The following is a 20666-nucleotide window of genomic DNA, read 5'->3' on the forward strand; positions in this document are numbered from 1 at the left end:
TTTAAATCCTGTGTTTGGTTTTATTTAAGTGACACAAACTGACCTATAGAGGCAGCAGTGGACCAGCAGCAGTGTGAAAAACAGTGATTTTCTCTATGGACTTTGGTGGAGACGGGAGCAGGTCGAGACGTCGAGAACTTTCAGTTTCCAGTGGGAAAAGTCCGTCTAACAGCAAGATAAAGCAACAGACTTGTTCTCAAGGTATCGTAGACTTAAAGGAATACTTCACCGATTTGAATTTAGCTTTGTATTACTAGAATAGGTGTAGTATTTTTGAAAAACTGTGCTTCCCATACTCAGTTTCCCCTGAATTGAGGGTTAGGGTTAGGGGTTCTTTGTTACGTGCCCACCAATGACACTTGGTCCTGTTAGTGTAAAGATGGCGACACTGTTTACATTCTGGGAATGAGGTCTAAAAAGTGTGGAATTCACGCTGCAGTTAAAGCGAAATGCAAATCTGTGAAGTATTCCTTTAAGCTGGCGTAGACAGTTTTTCAGCGTTGCTTACGGTGACAGAAAGCGTCTGTTTGTGAATGTGTGACAGTTTGTAAATGCATGAGCTCAAGTCATTTTGTAAATAACCATGTTGACATTCACGTTTCTTTACAGCACCACCTGTGCTTCCTCTCCTCTCGTGGCTCCTGCTGCTGCTGGAGGTGTATAATGGCAATCCACTTCACTTCCCTCCCAGACAGAGGCGCAGACAGCTGCTTGTCCTCGGCAGGGACGACGCGTTTGCCTACATCAGCAGCGTATTAGTGAATGACAGGACCCCCCACTCAGATGGCAAACAGTACATTAGGTATTGGCCCTGATTACCAACGTTTGGCCCGGTCTAAGCCTGATGTAAACGCATTCTCTGGCTCAATGTGAATTGACTTCATGTTTCTCTGTATGTGGCCGTGTCGCTCCTTCCCACTGCAAACACTGCGGCTCAGTGCAACAGGTGTGATAAGTCATTAGGCAAATGATTTGCTCTGCTCCACTATTTCCTACGCGTGTGAATGAAGATTAAGCGGCGGCGGCAGCTGTATGTAACTGCATGTGAATGTGATCATGAATGTGAATGGAGGGCACACACACACACACACACACACACACACACACAGGGATAGACAGCAGGAAGTAGAAGGAACGGAAACTTTTCTTCTTCTTTTTTAGTGAAACAAAATATTTTTATTTTTTCCAAACATAAACTCATTCATATTATGTACAGCGTGAAAATATACCACAGGAGACAGAATTGGAGTGACTGCTGCACCGTCGGCTGCAGCCTCAGACAAATTCGAATATAAAAAAAGATATAAAAATGTACAAATTATATAAAAGTGCTCGTGTGGAAGGAGGTGGAGCCCCGTCGCCTGTGAAACTCCACATTTAATGTCCATTTAAATAGAAAGTACTAGACGTGTCGCTTAAAACCTTTAAATATATCAGCACCTCGACGAGGGAAAGAAACCGATCACTACAGCTGCTCCCCGTGACTTCATACCACAGACACGTTGTCCATTGTGCACGCGCACCGTTCTACGATCATATTGGGGAACTCGGCCACTTCTATCTCGGTGTAGTCGCCTTTCTTCACCAGGTACATGATGGGCAGGGGGGCGCTCTCGGACACCGTGCACCGCCGCTCGCCGTATCCGTAGTTGCGCTTCGGCTGCTTGCAGCCCCCAGTGCACTTGAAGGCCTGGTAGCCCGCGGGCTCGATGATCCAGTACTGCGTCCATGTGAGCGCGCGGAAGTCGATGTAGTACTGCTCTCTGCAGCAGGTGCCTTTGCTCTGGCTGACCTCGCAGTCGCCACTGGAACTGAGGAACAAGAAAGAAGGAGAAGAGTTAGACAAGTGCTTTTTTTTTAGCTGGTGGGTCATGTTTCAGGTGGGCCGAGAATTTCTTAGATGCACCCCTGCTTGTAATACAACTGTTAAATTATGATGTCTGTCGGAAAAGGCACTATTTCTTAAATTACATTACATATTATATTACATTATACTACATGACACACGTCTTTAGAGTACAATGTACACATTATAATGAGTGACTTTTTATTTGGTTGTCTGAAATCGCTCCTATATTGTTCAGTTTATCACACAAACACATGAAATACCCTGCTCCAGAAAATAAGGGAGCACTTTAAATTACATAGAAAATCCTGATTTGTGTAATATTTCATCTGAAAATCCTCAAAGGTGTAAACAAAATAATGTAACATCCATCAATGGAAAATCACACAGAAAATCAAAGACTGTAGTGATTAAGTGTTTATCTTTATTTACTTATGTATGTGCTAATGTCTTTGGACACAGGTTTTATTATTGTTATTATGAAACGTCACTCACTAATTTACCCCTACAATGAGACTAAAGGCCCGTGTGTCACACTTCCGCTCATCCACAAATGAACGCGGGTGAAAACAAACATCAACGCAGGCGGATACAGGCCCAATTGTCACGCTTATACAATATCCTGTATATCAAAAGCTCGAGCCCTTACCCGTATTCTTCGAGGTTGAGTGTGTAGAGGATGAGCTCAGGCTTCCCCAAGGTGTTGTCCGTCTGCTCCTGGGTGGTAAAGTGGACACTCCTGGCCAACTCTCCCGCGTAGCTGCCAGGTCTCTCGCCCTCGATCCACACCTCCAGGTGCATAGGTGTCTTCTGCTGCGTCTTGGACCAATAGTGCACCGCCTGAGTCACATCAAAGCTCTTCCAGCCGCTCTCATGAATGGGGATCAGCCTGCGAACACGAGAGATAAGCAGCATTGATTAAAAAAAGAAAAAAAGGAGATGGAAGGTGTTTTCTGCAATTGAATTATGGTTTGGCACCGGCATCCTCACAACAGGGGGGAATCGAACCCTTACCTTGAGTCTACTAGCGATGTCCGGTTGGATCCGTTGGGTAACACCTCCACCCAGTAGATGCTGACCCGCGCGTTGTTGACGGCGCGGTGGTTCTTCCTCTCCACAGTGAGGCGCATGTGATGGTTGGCGCGCTGGTAGAGCTTCAGCTCCGCCATGGTCACCTCGCTGTTAACCGGGATCCTCGCCTCCATGTCGAACACCATGCGGTACCGGGCGGAGTCAGAGTAAACGTACTCCCCAGAAATGTCTAAAGCACAAGACAGTTGCGACATTTTAGCCTCTTTACATTGTTGTTTACTCAGGACAACCTGGTGCGTAAAACTGCTTTTACGCACTGTTTACGCACGGGAACAACCGCGCTTCAAATGATTATTGATGATGATGATGATTATTATCATTGTTATTATTATTATTATTGTTGTTGTTATTATTTAAAATAATAATAATGATATTAATAATAATGTTAAATGGAAAAAACATTTTGATTTTAACGAGGTAAATGTCCTTTCTTACCTGCATTGCCGGGGATTCCCCTCAGGATGCCCGCTAAGCTGGGCAGAGATCTGCGTCTCCTGCTGTGGTGCATCTTCAGCATGGACATGTACTTGTTTCTGATGTGCGCCGGAACCACCAGGTTCTCCAAATCCCTTTTTTGGATCTTAGGAACTTCATCCAAGCCCAGTTTCTCCAGCAGCGCGTCCTTCATATCCTGATGCGTAAAAGCCTTGGCGAGGCAGAGCAGAGCTGAGCACAGGAGACAAGCGCGGAGGAAATCCATGAGGGGGAAGAAAAAGTTGAGTTGTGTATAAAAAAAAAGAGCTGCACCGTCGCACAGGTCACCCAGAGACAGACAAGTGTCCCCCGTCTCTTCTCTGGCCCCTTATATTGTTGCGGCCCTCCCAGTCGTTCGCACTTTGTCGATGGGGGCAGGGAAACCTTATCAGAACAAAGGTGACAATACAGCCCCATCCTAAACAGGATATCTAAGTGGCCATACTTCAAACAGCAACAATTAGACTCGAGTGCCAACCATATTGTGGAGGTGTAATTTCACCATAGTTTCACTAAAACTATGCTTGATGTTGTTGGCCATGATGCCACAGTGAGAGATTTAAATTTAGCTTCTTATGGTGTAAAAAAAAAAAAAAAAAGTATCTTTTCTTCCCGGAAATTGTGGATGAGGTGATGCTAACTGTCAAATCTTTACATGTATTGGTCACATCACGATTTTAGAAATCCAAATGAGTTATTGCCCCAATAATTTAGTTTCTGACTGTCTTGCATTAAATCAGAAACACAATTTTCTGGATATTGAGGTTGTTGGGATCAACCTTAAAGGCTTTTATTCTGGAAAATAGTCACTGAGTTGATGCTAAATGTACAAAAGGAACTGTCAAACCTTTACAAATTTCATATCACTACAAACCTCATGTTAATCCTTCAGATTTGGACTTGTCTTTACCATCAAATAAATCAGGTAAAAAGTGTCTTTATGAGCATTCATTTGAATTATTTGCACTGTTTTTGTCCAGAATTAGAACACGCTGCTCCTCGTGTGCCCCAGACAGACAGACATTTCATCTCTTGACCCTGTGAACCTGAAGTGCCCTCTCTTCAGTCGCACCCTTGTCTACACACACACACACACACACACCCCACACACACTCTGTTGTGTACATTCCACTGCACGATGTCAGGCTGGGACAGTCTGGCAACAGCATGTCACAGACACAGTGGGGTTTATCTCTTGCCCCGCTGCAGCTTCTCTGTGCAGCACGAGTTTAAAGAGCATCACCACATCCAGTCTGTTCACTTTAGTCCAAGTGTGTAGCACATGAGGGGAGTCAAGGAGGAAGTAGTGCAGAGGAGGGAGGAGGGCGGCAGAGGATTAGATGTTTATTCCGAGCCCTGTCACCCATTCTGGGCCCTCTCCAGCAGATTAAAATTATTAGCCAAACAGACAGTTAATCCAGGGGCCGGGGGGCCGGCGTGGATGTGGATTGGGGCAGGCTCTTCACAGGTTGGTGATTATCTGATTCCATTGCGAGGATTTGCCTTGCCTTTTTTGTCACACAAACATTAGAAGAGGGGCTGCTCTCGCTGGCTGCCCACAAGGCCCTGCCTGTGGTTGTGTATTGGCCGGTGTTTGCTTAGAGATGTCAGACAGACTGAAGGGACACACAGGAAGAGCAAATGACAGATGACTGCCAGACCTGCTCGCTCACTGCAGCTACACTGGCTGCAGCTGACTAACAACAGCTATTATTAATTAGTGCAAGAGGCCTGAAATATCATGATGTACTGTATGTGTGCAGACATTACGACAACCAGTAAACTTCATTCAATGCAATGTTAATGCAGGCACGGCTTTTAAATGCAGCATGAGTGTATTATTGCGAATATAATATGAATATTTTACTCACTTCTCTGTTAAAAGCACTGACTATTTACCTTATTTGCATGTTTACTCTCCTGATAATTATTATTGTTATTGTCTATTTGTTCTTTTTATGTCATTACCGAGTGAAATTGACATAAATATCATTTAAAACGTGAATGTGCTTGCAGTAACACAAAAAGTGTCTCTTTCTCTGTATGTATGCGTGTGTGTAGCTTAATATTTATTTACTTATTTTTGTCATGTCATAAAGTATTATTTATTTCACACTGTACCGCACATTTTCAAAACTTTTCTTACAAAACGACTGCGTGAAAGTCAAAGTTAATCATTATTATGTAATGAACACTAATTAATATTTACATTATTTCTGTAATATGGGCTGTTACACGTCAAATCAACAATATTGAACAGAAAAGATACTGCAAATGAGCCAAAAATGGCGTTTGAGGCTGCTTTATTCAGTCAGAAACCCACAGAAACTACATTTAAAGGAATATACATACAACATAATGCTACATTTTGAATTTTGAACAAATATGATCAAATTTGAAGTTTAAATATGAGAACAGAGGCATTTTTTAAAAATCGTTTCTGGATCACACAGACGTTGATCCCCGTCTATGATCACATGTGTAGTGTAAAGGTGATCTGGCCATACTGGTCTAGAAGCAGCAGCATCATCATCATCATCATCATCAATGCAGACATGTAAATTCACTATTGTCCAGTCCAGCCAAAGACCAGTCTAATAGAGGGCCAGTCTAACAGAGGCCTGTCCTCCAGAGCCTCACATACACAGATTGTGCTGCTGCTGCTGCTTCTGCTGCTTCTGCTCCTTCTGCTGCTGCTGCTGCTCCTCGTCCCCTCACATTACAACCGCTAATTTGGGAAATTAAGATGCCCTTTGTGTGATATTTCTCAGTCTTTCTTCCTTCCCATGCCAATCAAAGCCAAGTTGCCTGTAGTTCAAAGCTACATCTCGATGCTCCAATAGGTGCCATTTCTTTTCAATCAAAGGACCAACAAGCTCCCACAATCAACAACACAGGTGTTAATTAACATCCAGCCATTTGCATACAAAAGCCGTCCAATTTATAGGTCATTCCCTTCCATTTGTGAAACATGAAATCCCCTTTACCTGGAAAACAAGAGAGAAGTGCTGTTTGTAGAAGACAAACTTCAAATGCTCACAGCAGACAAACAGCAGTGTTTGTAGACTTCAGCTGGAGGAACGTGGATGCTGCCACTCAAATCCTACACTCATGCTCAAATATATACTTTGTTTTATAATTTCATATATATTTAAGCTTTAGTTTAATATTATTGCACAGTGATTGTCCTTCTTTTCTTAAATGAATCTGCTTTATACTGACCTTGAGTTATCTCAAGTCTTTCTTTGCTGTTGTGTTTGTTCTGCACCAAAAATCAAAGCATATTCCTTTATGTATAATACAATGTAATATAATAACATTTACTGGCAATTTTCATATATACAAGACACTGTTATTGAGCAAGATTTTATTTAAGTTAACCTACATTTACATCCTCAATGTATGGAGTTGATGTATTTATTCTAAATGTGGGCAGGTGGTTCTTTTCATTTATTCTACCTTTACTATTTGTGTTTATTTTTCTTTAATTTTCCCTTTTTTTATTCTTTAAATAATCTTGTTAATGTATGGGCACAGAGTTATAGTCAACTGACAGATAGATAGATAGATAGATAGATAGATAGATGTGGAATACACTAGTCAATTTGAATTTTTTCCCATTTTTAATGTTTTTAAATGTTTCAATGTATTACCCTGTTATAAAATTGATAGAAAAAAAAGAAAAACAATTACTAGAACATAATACAGATTCTGCTTCTGGTTCTTCATACATTATAGACGCTCTTCCATGGGAACAAGGCAAAAGCTGCTGCTGCTCCACAGAGTCAATATTGAACCTGTGTTGTTGGAGGGTAAATTTCTCATTATTCACATTATTCACATGGATATACAAGAGACTTCCTGACCTGCTTTATCTTAACATCAAATATTTGGGAGAAAGAAACAGTGACAGAGACAAAGAAGGAGGAGGAGGAGGAGGGGAGTGGAGGGGAGGGGGCGCTCTTCTCCACTTTACTTTGCACCATAATGGCTCCCAAACATACGAGCTGCTGTGTGTGTGTGTGTGTGTGTGTGTGTGAGCGTCGCAGAGATGGATGTGACTGCTAATAATCGTCATCCATCAGTCTGTCAGAGGGAGGGAGAAGCGCCAGACCTGTGTGCAGGGACAGCGCCATTATTACTCAATGGTTCTCCACATGTAGACAAAGTGCAGGACAGTCTAATTGCATTTCACACACACACACACACACACACAGTTAATGACAGGCCAATCAGCGCTTTAATCCCACCACTGCAGACTTGACCAAATACGATCAGACATGATTAGATAGAACTAACAATAATTATTTTTCATTCACTTTTCATTAAAGCACAGGGTTAAGTGGAGGCGTTTATTGTTAGTGCATGATATTTGTGATGAGGTGGATTTATGCACCATAAGTGTGTGATACATTAATATAATCTACATTATATCAATACCTTTGGATTATTAATAGTGGGATTCAAAAGTGACAAAATATCTGAAATTAACTCGCGAGACGAGACTTCAAACAGTTGTAGGAAGAGGCTTTGTGCAGCAGAGGGCGCTACAGTAGTGTTAGTCAAGCAGCCACAGGCTTTAAAGGGAACATCCACATAAAAAGCAGATCTCTCACCCATTAACGCCTGGATCAATGAGAACTGCTGCTCATATATATGTGAATGGATGAATTCAAAATGTCTGAATCCCTTTGTTATTAATGCGGTTTACTCTGTTTTATCTTTTGTTTTTGTCATTTGCCTCATGTTCAACTTTTAATTGACTTAATCCATCTTCGTAGTTTGTTATTTAATAATTTCCTATGCTTTTTTTTTCACCTCATGTAAAAAACAGACCTAAAAAGAATACATTATTATGAATAATATAGTTTGATATACATTTTTTTTTACAGTTTTAATATAAGTTTGTTTAAATATGCTATCGAAATAAACGTAAGTTATATTTTATCATATATTCTGAGATTGGTTGAGCAACATGGCCAAAAACATTACATTAAAGTCACTCTACGTTGTTAAAACCAGTTAGTTATGGTTTAAAAATTATTAATGAGCAACAAAAAAACAAAAGATTTTATAGTGAAACAACAGCAAACAATAGTCATTTTATGACTTATTTGTTTGCATTATATATTAACATAGTACTAATGAATATATATATACATATATACTGTATATATACATATATTAACATATTTTGGACCTCTTTTAGTAATATTGAAGACAATTTCATGAAGGAATGTTGTTATTAAGTTATTACTCAATATTATACATTATATATGTTCCCACTGTTAACTGTCATGGCGTAGTCAGAAAATGATGAATAACCCCTGCATATATTTATACTGTTATTATATATTTAAACTGGGCACCACACCAATGGACACTATTACACACACAGACGTGACATTGATTGTGTGTAACACGCCCATGGTGATTAAAACCCTTCACAACTTACAAGAAGACAACAAAGAAGTCTAATCAGTGAAACGTCAATAACTGATGTGTGATGGATGTGGTGCATGTGAACGTTTGATAAGGTGACCTGGTTTGTGCGGTGCGACGCACAACAGTGAGTCAGGGATATTGTGAAATACAGTGAAAACACATGTTTTCGTCTTTACTACTCTGTTGATATATTGTGTTGCTCATGGTGCTATTTCCAAACCAGCTTAATCAATCATGTGGTCATGGTTACACACAGTGTAGAGTATGTAAACTATTATTGGGCCAGTTGTGATAAACTGTCATGCAAAGACGGCATGTTTCAAATTACATCTTGGTCACCAGCTAAATCGATTTTATTGAACACATCTTGAGTGCTAAGTGGCTCTTTGTGCCTTCCTTCTCCCTGGCATGGAAAAAATAAGAGACATTGTAGCAAGAATTAATTTGAATTTGTTCTGGAATTTTTTAAAATAAGTTTTTATTTTGGTGTTTTCCAGTGTTCGGGACACAGAGCCACACTCACAAACACTCACAGGGCTTCCTGCACCAAAGATTTGGCCGCTTTGTGTGCTGTTAATCATTCATAGGTGTACTTTGAGAGGTGATAAGCAGCGCCACTTCAAAAAGATGCAAGATTTCCAAGCAGGAGATGATAATGAGTTCAGAGGACCGGCCTGAGAAAGTGTATCAAGCCCCGCACGTTGTGTGTCATCAATTAGTTGAGCAATAGATCAGGATTACACTGTCACATATCACTTTTGGCGTGATGCTTTTTATGACACAGACAGCATGATAACTAGTGTTTACAGCAATGTTAGATAGCAACGCAATCATAATAGCCTTGTTCCTTTTGTGGAGATGTTATCTGATTAACTCAGGACTGTCTGTGTGACATGTCCTCAGTGTGGATCAGGCTCTGATGAAGGACACAACTCACTTTTTAACTACTGTATTGTTCTATGTGGCAGTTTTGACGTCTTTTGACCTTCCCTCTTCCTCTCTGTGCAGAGTTATAATGAGGTGAGTGAGGTTAAAGGCTCAGCGTGTAATGTTTATTTGCAGGACCTATATGTGTGCTTGTTTAAATTCGTATGTAATTGCTTTAAAATTAAATTTGCTTGGTAGGCAAAGACCTTTATTGTCAGAGGCTTCACAGATCTTGAGGCGACGTGTTTCTACGGCAGCCTAAATGGACAAAAACAGTCAAAGCGTTTATTACTTGACTTTGGAAGTTGAACTTTACTCCATTAGGTAACAATTACATCATTTCTGGTACGTGAGGGCCACCATAGTTTCCCGATGTGCTTGAGAAAGAGAGGGATGGAGACCTTGGTTTGTTGCAATCTACAGTCTCACCATTAGATGTCACTAATTCTTACCCAATGAACCTTTAAGAAAGGGAATGGTGAAGGTTACAGGAGGCAACATTGCAACATTACTAACACGGTGGGGGCGTCAATTGAAATGCTTCTCATGAACTTATAATGGAGTTGCATCAGCATGAGCGTCTGCCAATTAAAACAACACAGGCCTTAGTCAGTCACATCACAAGTTATGCGTTCAGCTGAGATCCTGGACAAGGTTGTTCTTCACGTTTCTGATGCATTTCACCGGACAAGGTGTGCCCTGAAATGGCAGACATCCCATCACCATCACTTTAGCATCATTAGCAACTCTTGCATTATAGTTATGGTGCATTTCAGTTGTAGTTTCCAATGTATCTGACTCTGTCATGGGTTTTCACCTCAGTCTTATTTGTATCGCAGTAAATCAGTCGTAGACATCGCACAGGCGTGTCTACAGTTATGAGTTTGCTCTCAGCTTTAGGCCTTTAGTCGCAGGAGCTGCATCCTGGAAGTACACACACTTGATGCCGTGGCCCTGCAAGGACCCTGCAGACAGTCCAAACCCTTCTGCTGAGACACCCGTCTAAAAGTTGATGTCACCTATGAGGGCGTGATGTCATTGATGTGATGCAGTCAGCAGTGAATGTAAACATGTGGCCGTTGGTGTAAAAAACAAACATTCAGAAGTGGGATGTAACCATGTTATTATAGGCTGCTGGACATTTGCATGAATGCAACACACAAGCCAAAGTAGGCAAGGTGTGTGTGTGTGTGTGTTCACTGCAACAGCACAGGTTCCACTGACGCACAGCACTGAGCCAGTTAAAGGGACAGCAGCCATTGTTATTCCAGTCCGTAGAAAATGTGTCCTGACTGCAGCACGCTGACAGACAGCCTGCTGTTTCCATTCACAGTATTGACAGTCCCTCACCCCCTCACTCTCCCCCTCCTCGCCCTCACCCTCCCCTCCGCACAGCAGATGCTGTGACGGGCGCCATGATGATGAGCTGGGATTTTGCCTGCAGCGGCAGACAGAGATGCTGTGTCGCAGAGAGATAGGCCGCCGTCTGTAAAAGGGATTCACAAAAGATGGCGGATTTGAGGATTCCGAAGTGTGTTTAACTTTTTTGGGGAAAAAAAGAAGCATGACAAAGTCACGGCCTTTTCGCGTCGCAGACAAAGAAGCTACGTTAAGTGATGGAAAATAGTTTACGAGACTTTATAACAAACTTGTTTTTTACGCGTATACTGTCTGTTATTAGCAGCGTCGTGAGCTAAAGCTTCCATTTTTGACTCATTCATATTTTACTGCCGAGCCCCACTTCCCACAATCCACCGCGGTGTTACGTACAGTGCTGTCTACTGGACCGTCTCTCCTGTCGAGTGTCTCCGGCCGCTGCTGCTGCCGCTGCTGCTGCTGCTGGTGGCGGCTTGACTGTGCAAAGACAGCGAGCAGCGACCGACCGGTGTTCTGAGCCGCGTGGATCGCTCACCAACTAGTTACTTTGCGCGCTCACGAGGCTTGTGCACAAGCAGCCTTGTATCTGCTGCTGTGACTGTGTAAGTTTGAACTCAATCAAAACACATGACAAACATATAATAAAATAATAATAAAAAATCTCTGAGGTGGATTCAAACACGCAACTGCAATTTCCACCCACTTGCTTGATGCATTTCTAAAATATGACAAACAATAAGTCATGATGAAGCTCTATAAGAGCAAATGTAGGCATTATGTAGAGTGAGTAAACCCAGTGGTATGCACAGACATTTGGAAGGGCAGGGGCAAAAGGGGCACCTACTGCAAGAAAATAAAGCACGCCACAGAGTGGTTGCTTTTAAGTTTTGTGTCTAAATCCTGTGTTGAACACACATATTACTACAGTATTCAGTCTATTTCTGTCTTTTATTTTGACTGTTGTTGCCTTTACCAACAGTCTGTTCTTTGACTGGATTTTTGTATTTCATTAAATAAAAGCAGACGGCAGTTTGGCTAACTAGTTGTTGTCCGTTCTTTAGCTGGCTCTTATTCAACGAGCTAGTGGCTGGCTGCTTTATTGTGTTTTTTTATGGCAGAAATTATTAGTGCGGTGGAAAATGAACAAGCTATAAGAAGTATTGACATTGACATTTAACAGGTGCTTTGTCTCAGGTTCAACTGACTCAGCATCACGTGCACACATTGCCCTGTGTGTCCTCTCTCTATGGCCCTGCACACACCTTTGTAAATCACCTGCCAAGGGCGAAGTCTGTCAAACTGACCCAATGGAAGGTCATGTGATTGACAGATAGACTCTTGTCTTTGATTTGTCTTTGATGGGAATCTTGAATCTAACTCTCTCTTTTATGACTTTGATGTGCTGCGACCCAAGACACAGGCACACACACAGAGACATGCACAGACAGACAGACAGACAGACAGACATTTCTTGATTTAATGTCTTGAATTAGTAGAGAGATAACTGTTCACCTTAGCTTTAAATCTGTAATTTAGCGCTAAATCAAATGTATACTGTAGCTTTAAACTACATCAGTTTACCTCTGCTTCAATCAACAACCGGTTACAACAACCGGTTACAACAACCTACACTAGTGCTAAATCAACAGGTACTGTATGCTCAGCTTAATGTAATATTATGGTGCCAACTGCCTTAAAACTCTACCAACACCAACTACCAGCAGCCATTTTGACAGGACACAGGTGTAAACAGGGCCGGCCCAAGCCTAAGCTCAGAGTAGCCAGTGTTTGATTATTATTGATACAAATATAAGACTATAAATTGTATTTTATTATTATTTTTATCTTAGAGGGTGTGGTGAACATGAATGAAACTACTTAATTACTTTGCTTTTTAACACTTAGAACATATGTGCACTAAATGAGCAATCATCAACTCCAGAATAAAACCAAATAACACCATTTAGATTATTTATTCACTTGGGCTGGCTCTGGGCGTAAATGATCAATGGATGATGGCTGAGTTCCATTTGGCTTCTTCAGTTTCAGGGCACATGCTGGTTTACTCTCACACTGTCCTGACATACGTGTATTAAACACAGCCTTCGTGAATATTATCAGTAACACGTGCTTTTCTTCAGCTACTTGTCAAAATGGCTGCTGAGCAAAGAGTCAATTAGGTTAATTTCATAGACTAAATATCTAAGTGAAACCACGTGTAACGTGTTTGTTTCCAATGTATTTTTTAATGTGTGTTTGAGATGTAAACATATCAGGAGAATGAAATGCGGCCTTAAAATCGTGATTAATTTATTCGAGAATACATGAGCAAGCTCACTGCAGAGCAGACAGACAGGGGCAGGACGACACTGCGTCCGCGTGCTCGCGCAAGGAACGCAGTTGGTGAGGGAACCAGAAAGCGCATAACACCAGCGGCGGAGGAAGGCAACGACAAGGGGGAAAGGACAACGGGAATTTAGGCTGTGTCCCGTATTTGGAATAAGCAGGAGCAGACTGCAGCTCTCCTGCTGGCGTGAAACAAACCAACTCCTCTGTAACCTTCAGCGAGGACCCGCGTTTTGACTGCGAACTTAATGAGTCACTGTAACTGTTCAGCTGCCCGTGGTTTTGAACTGGGGGAGAAACTAAAGCGACGTTTCGGGACGAAGAATGGGATTTAAAGAACATATCTGCCAGTACTGAGTTGTGAAAACAAGGGGATATTTTTTCCCAGTTGGATATAAGAATAGCGAATAACGCCGAAACGAGTTGAATTCAGTCCAGCTTTATTAACACGGTGCATATCATATGTCCACTCCTGGAAAAAGGGGGTCAATGATGGCATTTAGGAGCGGAGAAAAGTAGCGTTAACGTTAGCTCGCTGGCTAGCTCAGTAGCTAACCTAGCAGGCTGCTAACTAAGCCTGTGTCGCCCTTCCATTCCTGGAGCAGCGGAGGGGCGCTGGGGCTTTGTAGCATTGCGGATCTGCCTTGCATTTTTGGGTTGCTGCAGGAATGGAGAGCCCCAGAAATCTGCCACATCTACTCATGAGGATTTGTTGAACCACTACGACTTTGTTATTTTACTATTCGCCACAAAGAGAAGAGCAGAAAGTTCCAGCAAACGGTGGGATTTTATCAAAATTAGCCGGCCCGGGGCAGCTTGGGACTACTTCTTATGTGTGGGGATTGGTGTTAAAAAAATGGGGAAGTGCTGCACGTCTTATCCACCTCTTAGATACTGGACATCGAGAGGGAGATCATGAATAGGCTGGTTTTAACGCGGAATTAGCCCCGGCTTGTCCTAAACTCAAATCCTTTTTTATTTTCAGGACATATTCAAGGTGAGCAAACTTCTTTACGGGCCCTCCTGCGCTCACTAACAGGCCGAGGGGGTGTTTGGTACTCTTCCCTTCCTCTCTTAACTTCTCCATCATCATTACTTCAAAAACCAGCAAGCCGGAATAATGTCGGGAGAGGTGCGTTTGAAGAAGCTGGAGAAGCTGATCCTGGACGGGCCAGTTCAGTCCACAGGCCAGTGCCTGAGTGTGGAAACACTGCTGGATATCCTGGTGTGTCTCTACGATGAGTGCAACAACTCCCCGCTCAGAAGAGAGAAAAATATCTTGGAGTTTTTGGACTGGGGTAAGACAACTTAATTTATTATCTTTATTCATTTTATTGCCTTTTGTTTGGGCCCATGCACCCAGCCTCTCTTGTCTTTTTGGTAAGATGATAGGCTAATAATGTTGGTGGTGCAGTGGCCCTCCCTTTCCCATCACATTCCTTTTATAGTAGTAGTGGAGCTCTGTTGGCCTGAACTCTTCTCACTCAAACCCTCCCTGAAACTACAAACAAGGCCAGTTTATTCTTTTGCAAGTAAATGTTTGATAAGTTCTGGCAAAAAAAAGACATGCACAATGACCACATCAGCAGTCATGTCAAAAAGCAGTTGAACTGGAAAAAGAGAATGAAAGAAAGAAAACTTGGTACCAAGTTGACAGTTGGTGGCTTTCCTTCAACCTGTTTGTATTTCTCATGTTTGGTTTGCACATGTAACCCCAAACATGTCCAAAACATTGAATTATTACTGCTATATAGATGGAGAGGCACAACAAAAAGCAAAGGGCTAGTGTCACTCTTTATTTACACTATTGCATTGTGCCTTCTTATTCCTCTACTTTGTGCTCCACTTACTGCTGATCTTGACGAAATGATTCCCAAAATACATGCATGCTAAAACGCAGCGTGTTTTCTCTTGTTTTTGTAAATTGGGTTCAAGTTTGCTGTACATTTTAGGAGTGTGGTTGCCATACTTACAGAAATATTTAAATACTGAGATGCACTCCTTTACACTGTGTTCATGTTCATAGACATACACTTATACAACTGTGTTTTTTATTTTTTATTTACTTATTTCGTTAATTTTAGTGTTGGCTACAGGCAGAATTTGAAAGTGTCTGTTTTAGAGCAGAAGCAGAATATTATCACGAGAGGAGACGACACAGTGACAGTAATGGCAAAAACGTTATATATATTAAATATCCACTGTGTGTGTGTGTGTGTGTGCGAGAGAGAGGGGGTGTAAGCTAACGTTGGCAGGTGTTCTCCGTTTTGCTGCTGCATTAGGAAAAAAGCATCTAAAACTTCCCCTTTCAGTTGTTCTTATTAACTGTACCAACACTTCAGACCCTTTCTTCTGCTCTGGTTGAGACATTTTTGAGAGGGGTAGTGAGGCTTTTTAGGTTTGATGTTTCTGGCATCCTTTGTGTTGAAGTGTTCTGAGCTGTATTATATCATGGTTGGTGGTGGGGTGGCACAATAGACCAAGTTTGTTGCCACAAATGAAAATTTATTTCATGAAAATACTGCACCATTGCTGTCACTGAAACCAGTATTTTAGTTTGACATGTTTCCTTAATCTCTGACCTATTATGGTCATCTCAGATCTTAATATAATACATTTCTTTTATATAGCGCCTTTTAGTGAAACCAATTTACAGAGATTTACATTAATTATTTATGACATTAATTTGAGCTGTATTTTAAGCAGGCACATTTAAATGTTGGTAATGAATCCAAGATATTATAAAGATTTTCCACTACATGTTCTTCTTTCAATAAGTAAGTGCCACCAAACCCTCTTCAGTTTGCTTTTCACAGCTTAGCACGTCAGTTTGTTTTCCTTTTTATGGGTGTGTAAGGGTGAAAGGTTGCTGATGACATACATGGCTGCCTATTAAAGGCACTGATGTGACAAAGCAAAACAGTGGAATTTTGTTGCCATCTGCTGTAGATAGAGATTAGTGGTATAAATGTTTTACTCTGAGCTTGATTGGTTTAGGAGGACAAGCAGTGTTTTGGCTAAGAGCTCTGTAACTTCACTTCTCTAGTTAAAGCAAGGTTTGAAAAACACAACTGGCAGGAAGACCACACACACACACATAGACAAATGATTGAGCTGTGTGTGTGTGTGACATCGGGGGTTTGGTTTGTGCATGAAGCAGGAATGTGAACAACTCACCTTTTTTATCTGGCGCAGAGGCCCAGCTAGCTGCCGGAGCATGCCTGGCTGGTCTGCTTGTGCTTTAAAGCCCTAAAAGAAGCAGCACTTTGAGGCAGAGCATGAACAAATCATTGCACCAAATCAGGGCAAATGAATATTGCAGCAGGCAAAAGGAAAGGAAAAAAAACAGAAGTATAATGGAAAGAAAGTAGTGTCTGACATATTTGTGTGTGTCAGTTATTTATTTAATAGTTTAAACACTTTAACATACAATGCTAAGCAGGCTGTGTCTAAAACAGACTGGAGGGCAGACGAATCAATAAAATGGTGGTCAATTTTTGCTGTGGTTGTCAAGTTGGTCAACCCCACCAGCCACCATCTTTTTTTCAATTCTGTGCTTAAAACTGGAGCTACCCTGGCTGGTAAAATACTGGAAGTGGCTGTATTTGGTGGTCTTGTGTTTAGAGATGAAGAAAGCACTTTCCTCTAGGGGTGGATATTGTGATTGATCTTGTTTTTTCTTTTCTTTTGGGATAATTGAAAAAATATTTTCTCCCTTAGAATCATGCTATTTCTACTGGCCCGATAAATGTAAACAACTATCAAAGCACCTGAAAAACTATTTCTCTTAGTCAGTGTTATCTGCAATGTAGTGTTTTATCTTAAAACTTCTGTAGGAACGACAGTGTCTTGAGCTTGCAGGAGCAGCTTCATGATGCATTCAAGAAACCTGTTGAATATCATCACTTCTGCTAACACCCATGCAGTCCACTCACTAAATGCTTGCGACTGCTATGGAATCTGCACCCTAGTATTGTGATACAATTGAATCACAACAAAAGCATATCGTCCAAGCCCAAGTTATCCAACCATGTTTATTCATTGCACATGTATTAGTTCTGTTAGAGCAGTACACTTGTGGCCTTGCTGGTTGTCCAGGGCCGATGTGCTGCTGAAAACCTGTCCATGCAACTGGCCCTGAAACAATGCCAGTGTGCCCTGGCTTTTAAGGAGAGGTGCCCTGTGCTTTGGTGCCAAGTGGTGATTTCATCCTGACATTTCCCTGTGTTGACACTTGAAACTCCCTGACTGAGCTCGTCCAGACACAACACACAACATGCAGACTTGGTGTCAGTGTCATAATTGTGCAAGAGGTCCCATGTTGTTGCTTTGTTGTATTCCAATCCAAAGACATTTGTATGAGAATCCTCTAGTCACAATCCTCAATTAAATCAAGTAGCAAGAAGTTGATGAAGCTGAAGAAAATTAATTGAGACCCTAAAGACCCCTTTTGTTTTCTCGAAAGAAAAAAAAAAAAATTGGAAAATGAAATGTAATGAAAAAGACTTGTAACTCAATTGTGAAATTCAACAAAACATTGCATCCATACATGTTTTTTGAAGAGGTGGTTTGATACTGTCGCTTTAACGTTTATTTTCTGTGTCGACTTCACACGTCACCCCTTTAGCATGAGCCATGTCGCCGCTATGACTGTATACCTCTGTGTGTGTGTGTGTAATGCACTGGGGAGAGAGGAAATTAAACCACAGTGGACCAAATTAGGCATTGTAATACAATGTTGACATTGACTTGGCACTTTATTAGTCTTCCTCATGTCATGTTCAACTGTTTGAGAGTTATTAAGTGTTTGCACACAGAGCAGAGGCCCATTTTTCAGTCGGAGCGCCTCCCCTCTGGTCAGACCCAGAATGTAAAAATATAGAGTGAGGATTGCAAGCGAGTGTTCCTGAATTCTGAAGCTGTGGTGGTGAATTTTTTGCTGTGGCCACAATGAAACATGTGTAGAAGAAACCCTAATTTATGTATACTACAAACAAGATGTGGAACAAAAAAATGATGCAGTGGTGTATCGTCATCCTGATGACGATACACTCTCCTCTTCTTTGAAGAGATGCAATCAATTGTGTAATTCTGTAATGTGTTTGAAAATGCATCGATACAATTACAATTAAAAAACACGGTAGACCACCCAGCCCTAACAGATGGTGTTGACAGGGTTGCAAAATTCTCATATTAAAGGGAATTTGTGGGAATTCATGGGAATCAACTGGAAATGCTCAAAATTGAAGGTTGGCAACTTAAACATAGTTAATTATATATTGTAATAATATCCAGATGATTTCTAGGAACCTGGTCTATTGAAGTCACACATTTGAGCCCCACATGTTTTTGTTGTTCAATGAAAGAATTGATTGTACAATGGAATATTTTTATTTCTTATTTATTCCCATATGTTCCCACAATTCCCATGAACCGTTTCCATCCATCAGCTGATATAGGGCGAAAAGCTGGTCACACCCTGGACAGATTGCTAGTCCAGCACAGGGCCTGAAGCATTTCAAATTTGGAATATTTTCAAAACTCCCAAAATAAATTTCCCATGGAAAGTTATTGGGAATTTACTGGCGGTTTTCTTCCCCTTTGCAACCCTAATGAAAATATCTAACTCCTTCAAAACCTACACTTCACCTTTTTAGGTGGACACTGGACAGATGTCATAATGGATTGTTAGTCAATATATCAGTAGTCGCTAAACAATCACTACTTTATGATATTATCATTATTTTGGGCCATGTTTTGCATCACAAGAAAAAAAAAATTATTCCCACCGCCAGTTTTGACAATATAGTTTGAACCAGTATAAGCACTGTCTCCCTGAAGGCGTTGCATCAGGGCTCGGTGGGGTGGATCCAGTGAGTCACACTGTAATGGTGTGACGCAGACAATGAGGATAAGGTGTATGTGTTTCATCACTCGGCTGCTGGATGTGAATACAAACCATGCTGATGAGTAGATTTTATCTTTTAGGAAAATATTGTGATATTGCACGTCCACCAGATAGCACACCACACCTTTTGAGATTAAGTCGCCAACAAAAATAAGGTTTAATTGAGGCCAAGTCTTAACTTGCTCCCTAAACATTTTGGAGGGTCACCACTCCCATGTTTTCCTTTTTTGCTCAGCAGAGCATCCACCCAGAGAGTCTTAAGTGCTGTTACACACGTAGCATCTTTGGGATAAGTTGGACAATTACAAGCTTAATATTAGCCAAAGATAATAATATCAAAGCATTGACACACTATATTTAAATTAACCAACAGAGTCAGTGAGGGCTCATGTATCCTGTTAAGACATTAATCCATTTGAAGTGTTTGCCAAAATGTTACTGTGCAACACATAACCAGAGATTCCAAGGTTTGATTCCAACTGCATACTTTTGCTGCTGCTTGTTTGCTTCTTTATGGATGAATATCAAACATTCAACCTTTAAAAAGATTGAATGTTTGATAATTGACGGACAGCATTACAGACAGCATTAAAACACTTTAAGCAAAGTTTAAAATGACAGTGACCTCTGTATTTTTATTCTCGGACTCTACTATTGTGGCTTTGTATGATTCAAAAAGAGTTTGTATTTATCTCTAACTAAGTGTTATGCAATTACTCAGGACCTCTGACTGAAACAGGCAATATTAGATATATATCAGTTTATGTCCCTCTTAAAAGGGCCCTTTGTAAGCCCAAATTCTTCTGATTAAACACCCAAAAGCCAGCCAGGTGGCACCATACCCAGTGCTTGTAAACATTAACTATTGATGTGGTGGTTCTGGGAGAAAACTATTTAGAACTAAATAACTTTGTCAAATTTAACTGTATATTACTAAACTCTAATCTGATTTGCAATACAATTGTGTGACACAAACCTCCACAGAAACAGATCTCAGCAGGACTTGGTACATAGTATTGGGAGACACTGGGTTATGGTTGTATAATGACGAGTTTTCCCCAAACCTCAAAAATGACAAACTAAGGACAGTCAATTTACTCTCATGGAGGAGCAAAGAAACCAAAAAAAAAAGCTCAATTTTTGATTGACTGATTTTATGTACCTTATTAAATAATAACCCCACTTAAACTGATCTTAACTATTAGCTAAGTAGTTGGCAGTTAATTAATATTTGATCAATTGATTGCTCTC

At 41.0% G+C, this 20666-nt stretch overlaps 2 protein-coding genes across 7 annotated transcripts in view; one reads left to right on the forward strand and one right to left on the reverse strand.

Moving 5' to 3' along the window:
- Positions 1 to 1164: 1164 nt before the first annotated feature.
- lft1 (lefty1) lies at positions 1165 to 3700 on the reverse strand. The gene is made up of 4 exons (XM_058613888.1): positions 3374 to 3700; positions 2861 to 3107; positions 2496 to 2735; positions 1165 to 1811 (listed from the first exon to the last, which is right to left on the reverse strand). The coding sequence occupies exons 1-4, from the start codon at positions 3636 to 3638 to the stop codon at positions 1487 to 1489; spliced, it is 1077 nt and encodes a 358-aa protein (XP_058469871.1). The 5' UTR covers positions 3639 to 3700; the 3' UTR covers positions 1165 to 1486.
- A 9092-nt stretch (positions 3701 to 12792) lies between these two features.
- The window catches only part of cdc42bpab (CDC42 binding protein kinase alpha (DMPK-like) b), a 73706-nt gene continuing 65832 nt past the window's right edge, over positions 12793 to 20666 (forward strand). For 2 of the 6 annotated variants that reach the window (XM_058612905.1, XM_058612904.1), the window contains exon 1: positions 13582 to 14805. In XM_058612905.1, coding sequence (XP_058468888.1) covers positions 14628 to 14805 — 178 coding nt within the window. In that variant the 5' untranslated portion in view covers positions 13582 to 14627. Of the gene's footprint in view, positions 12811 to 13581; positions 14806 to 20666 lie in introns of those variants that run through there. The other 4 variants (XM_058612901.1, XM_058612903.1, XM_058612900.1 and 1 more) reach the window with 4 other exon arrangements.

The sequence above is a fragment of the Solea solea genome, chromosome 17, assembly GCF_958295425.1.
Source record: "Solea solea chromosome 17, fSolSol10.1, whole genome shotgun sequence".
NCBI classification, from domain to species: domain Eukaryota; kingdom Metazoa; phylum Chordata; class Actinopteri; order Pleuronectiformes; family Soleidae; genus Solea; species Solea solea.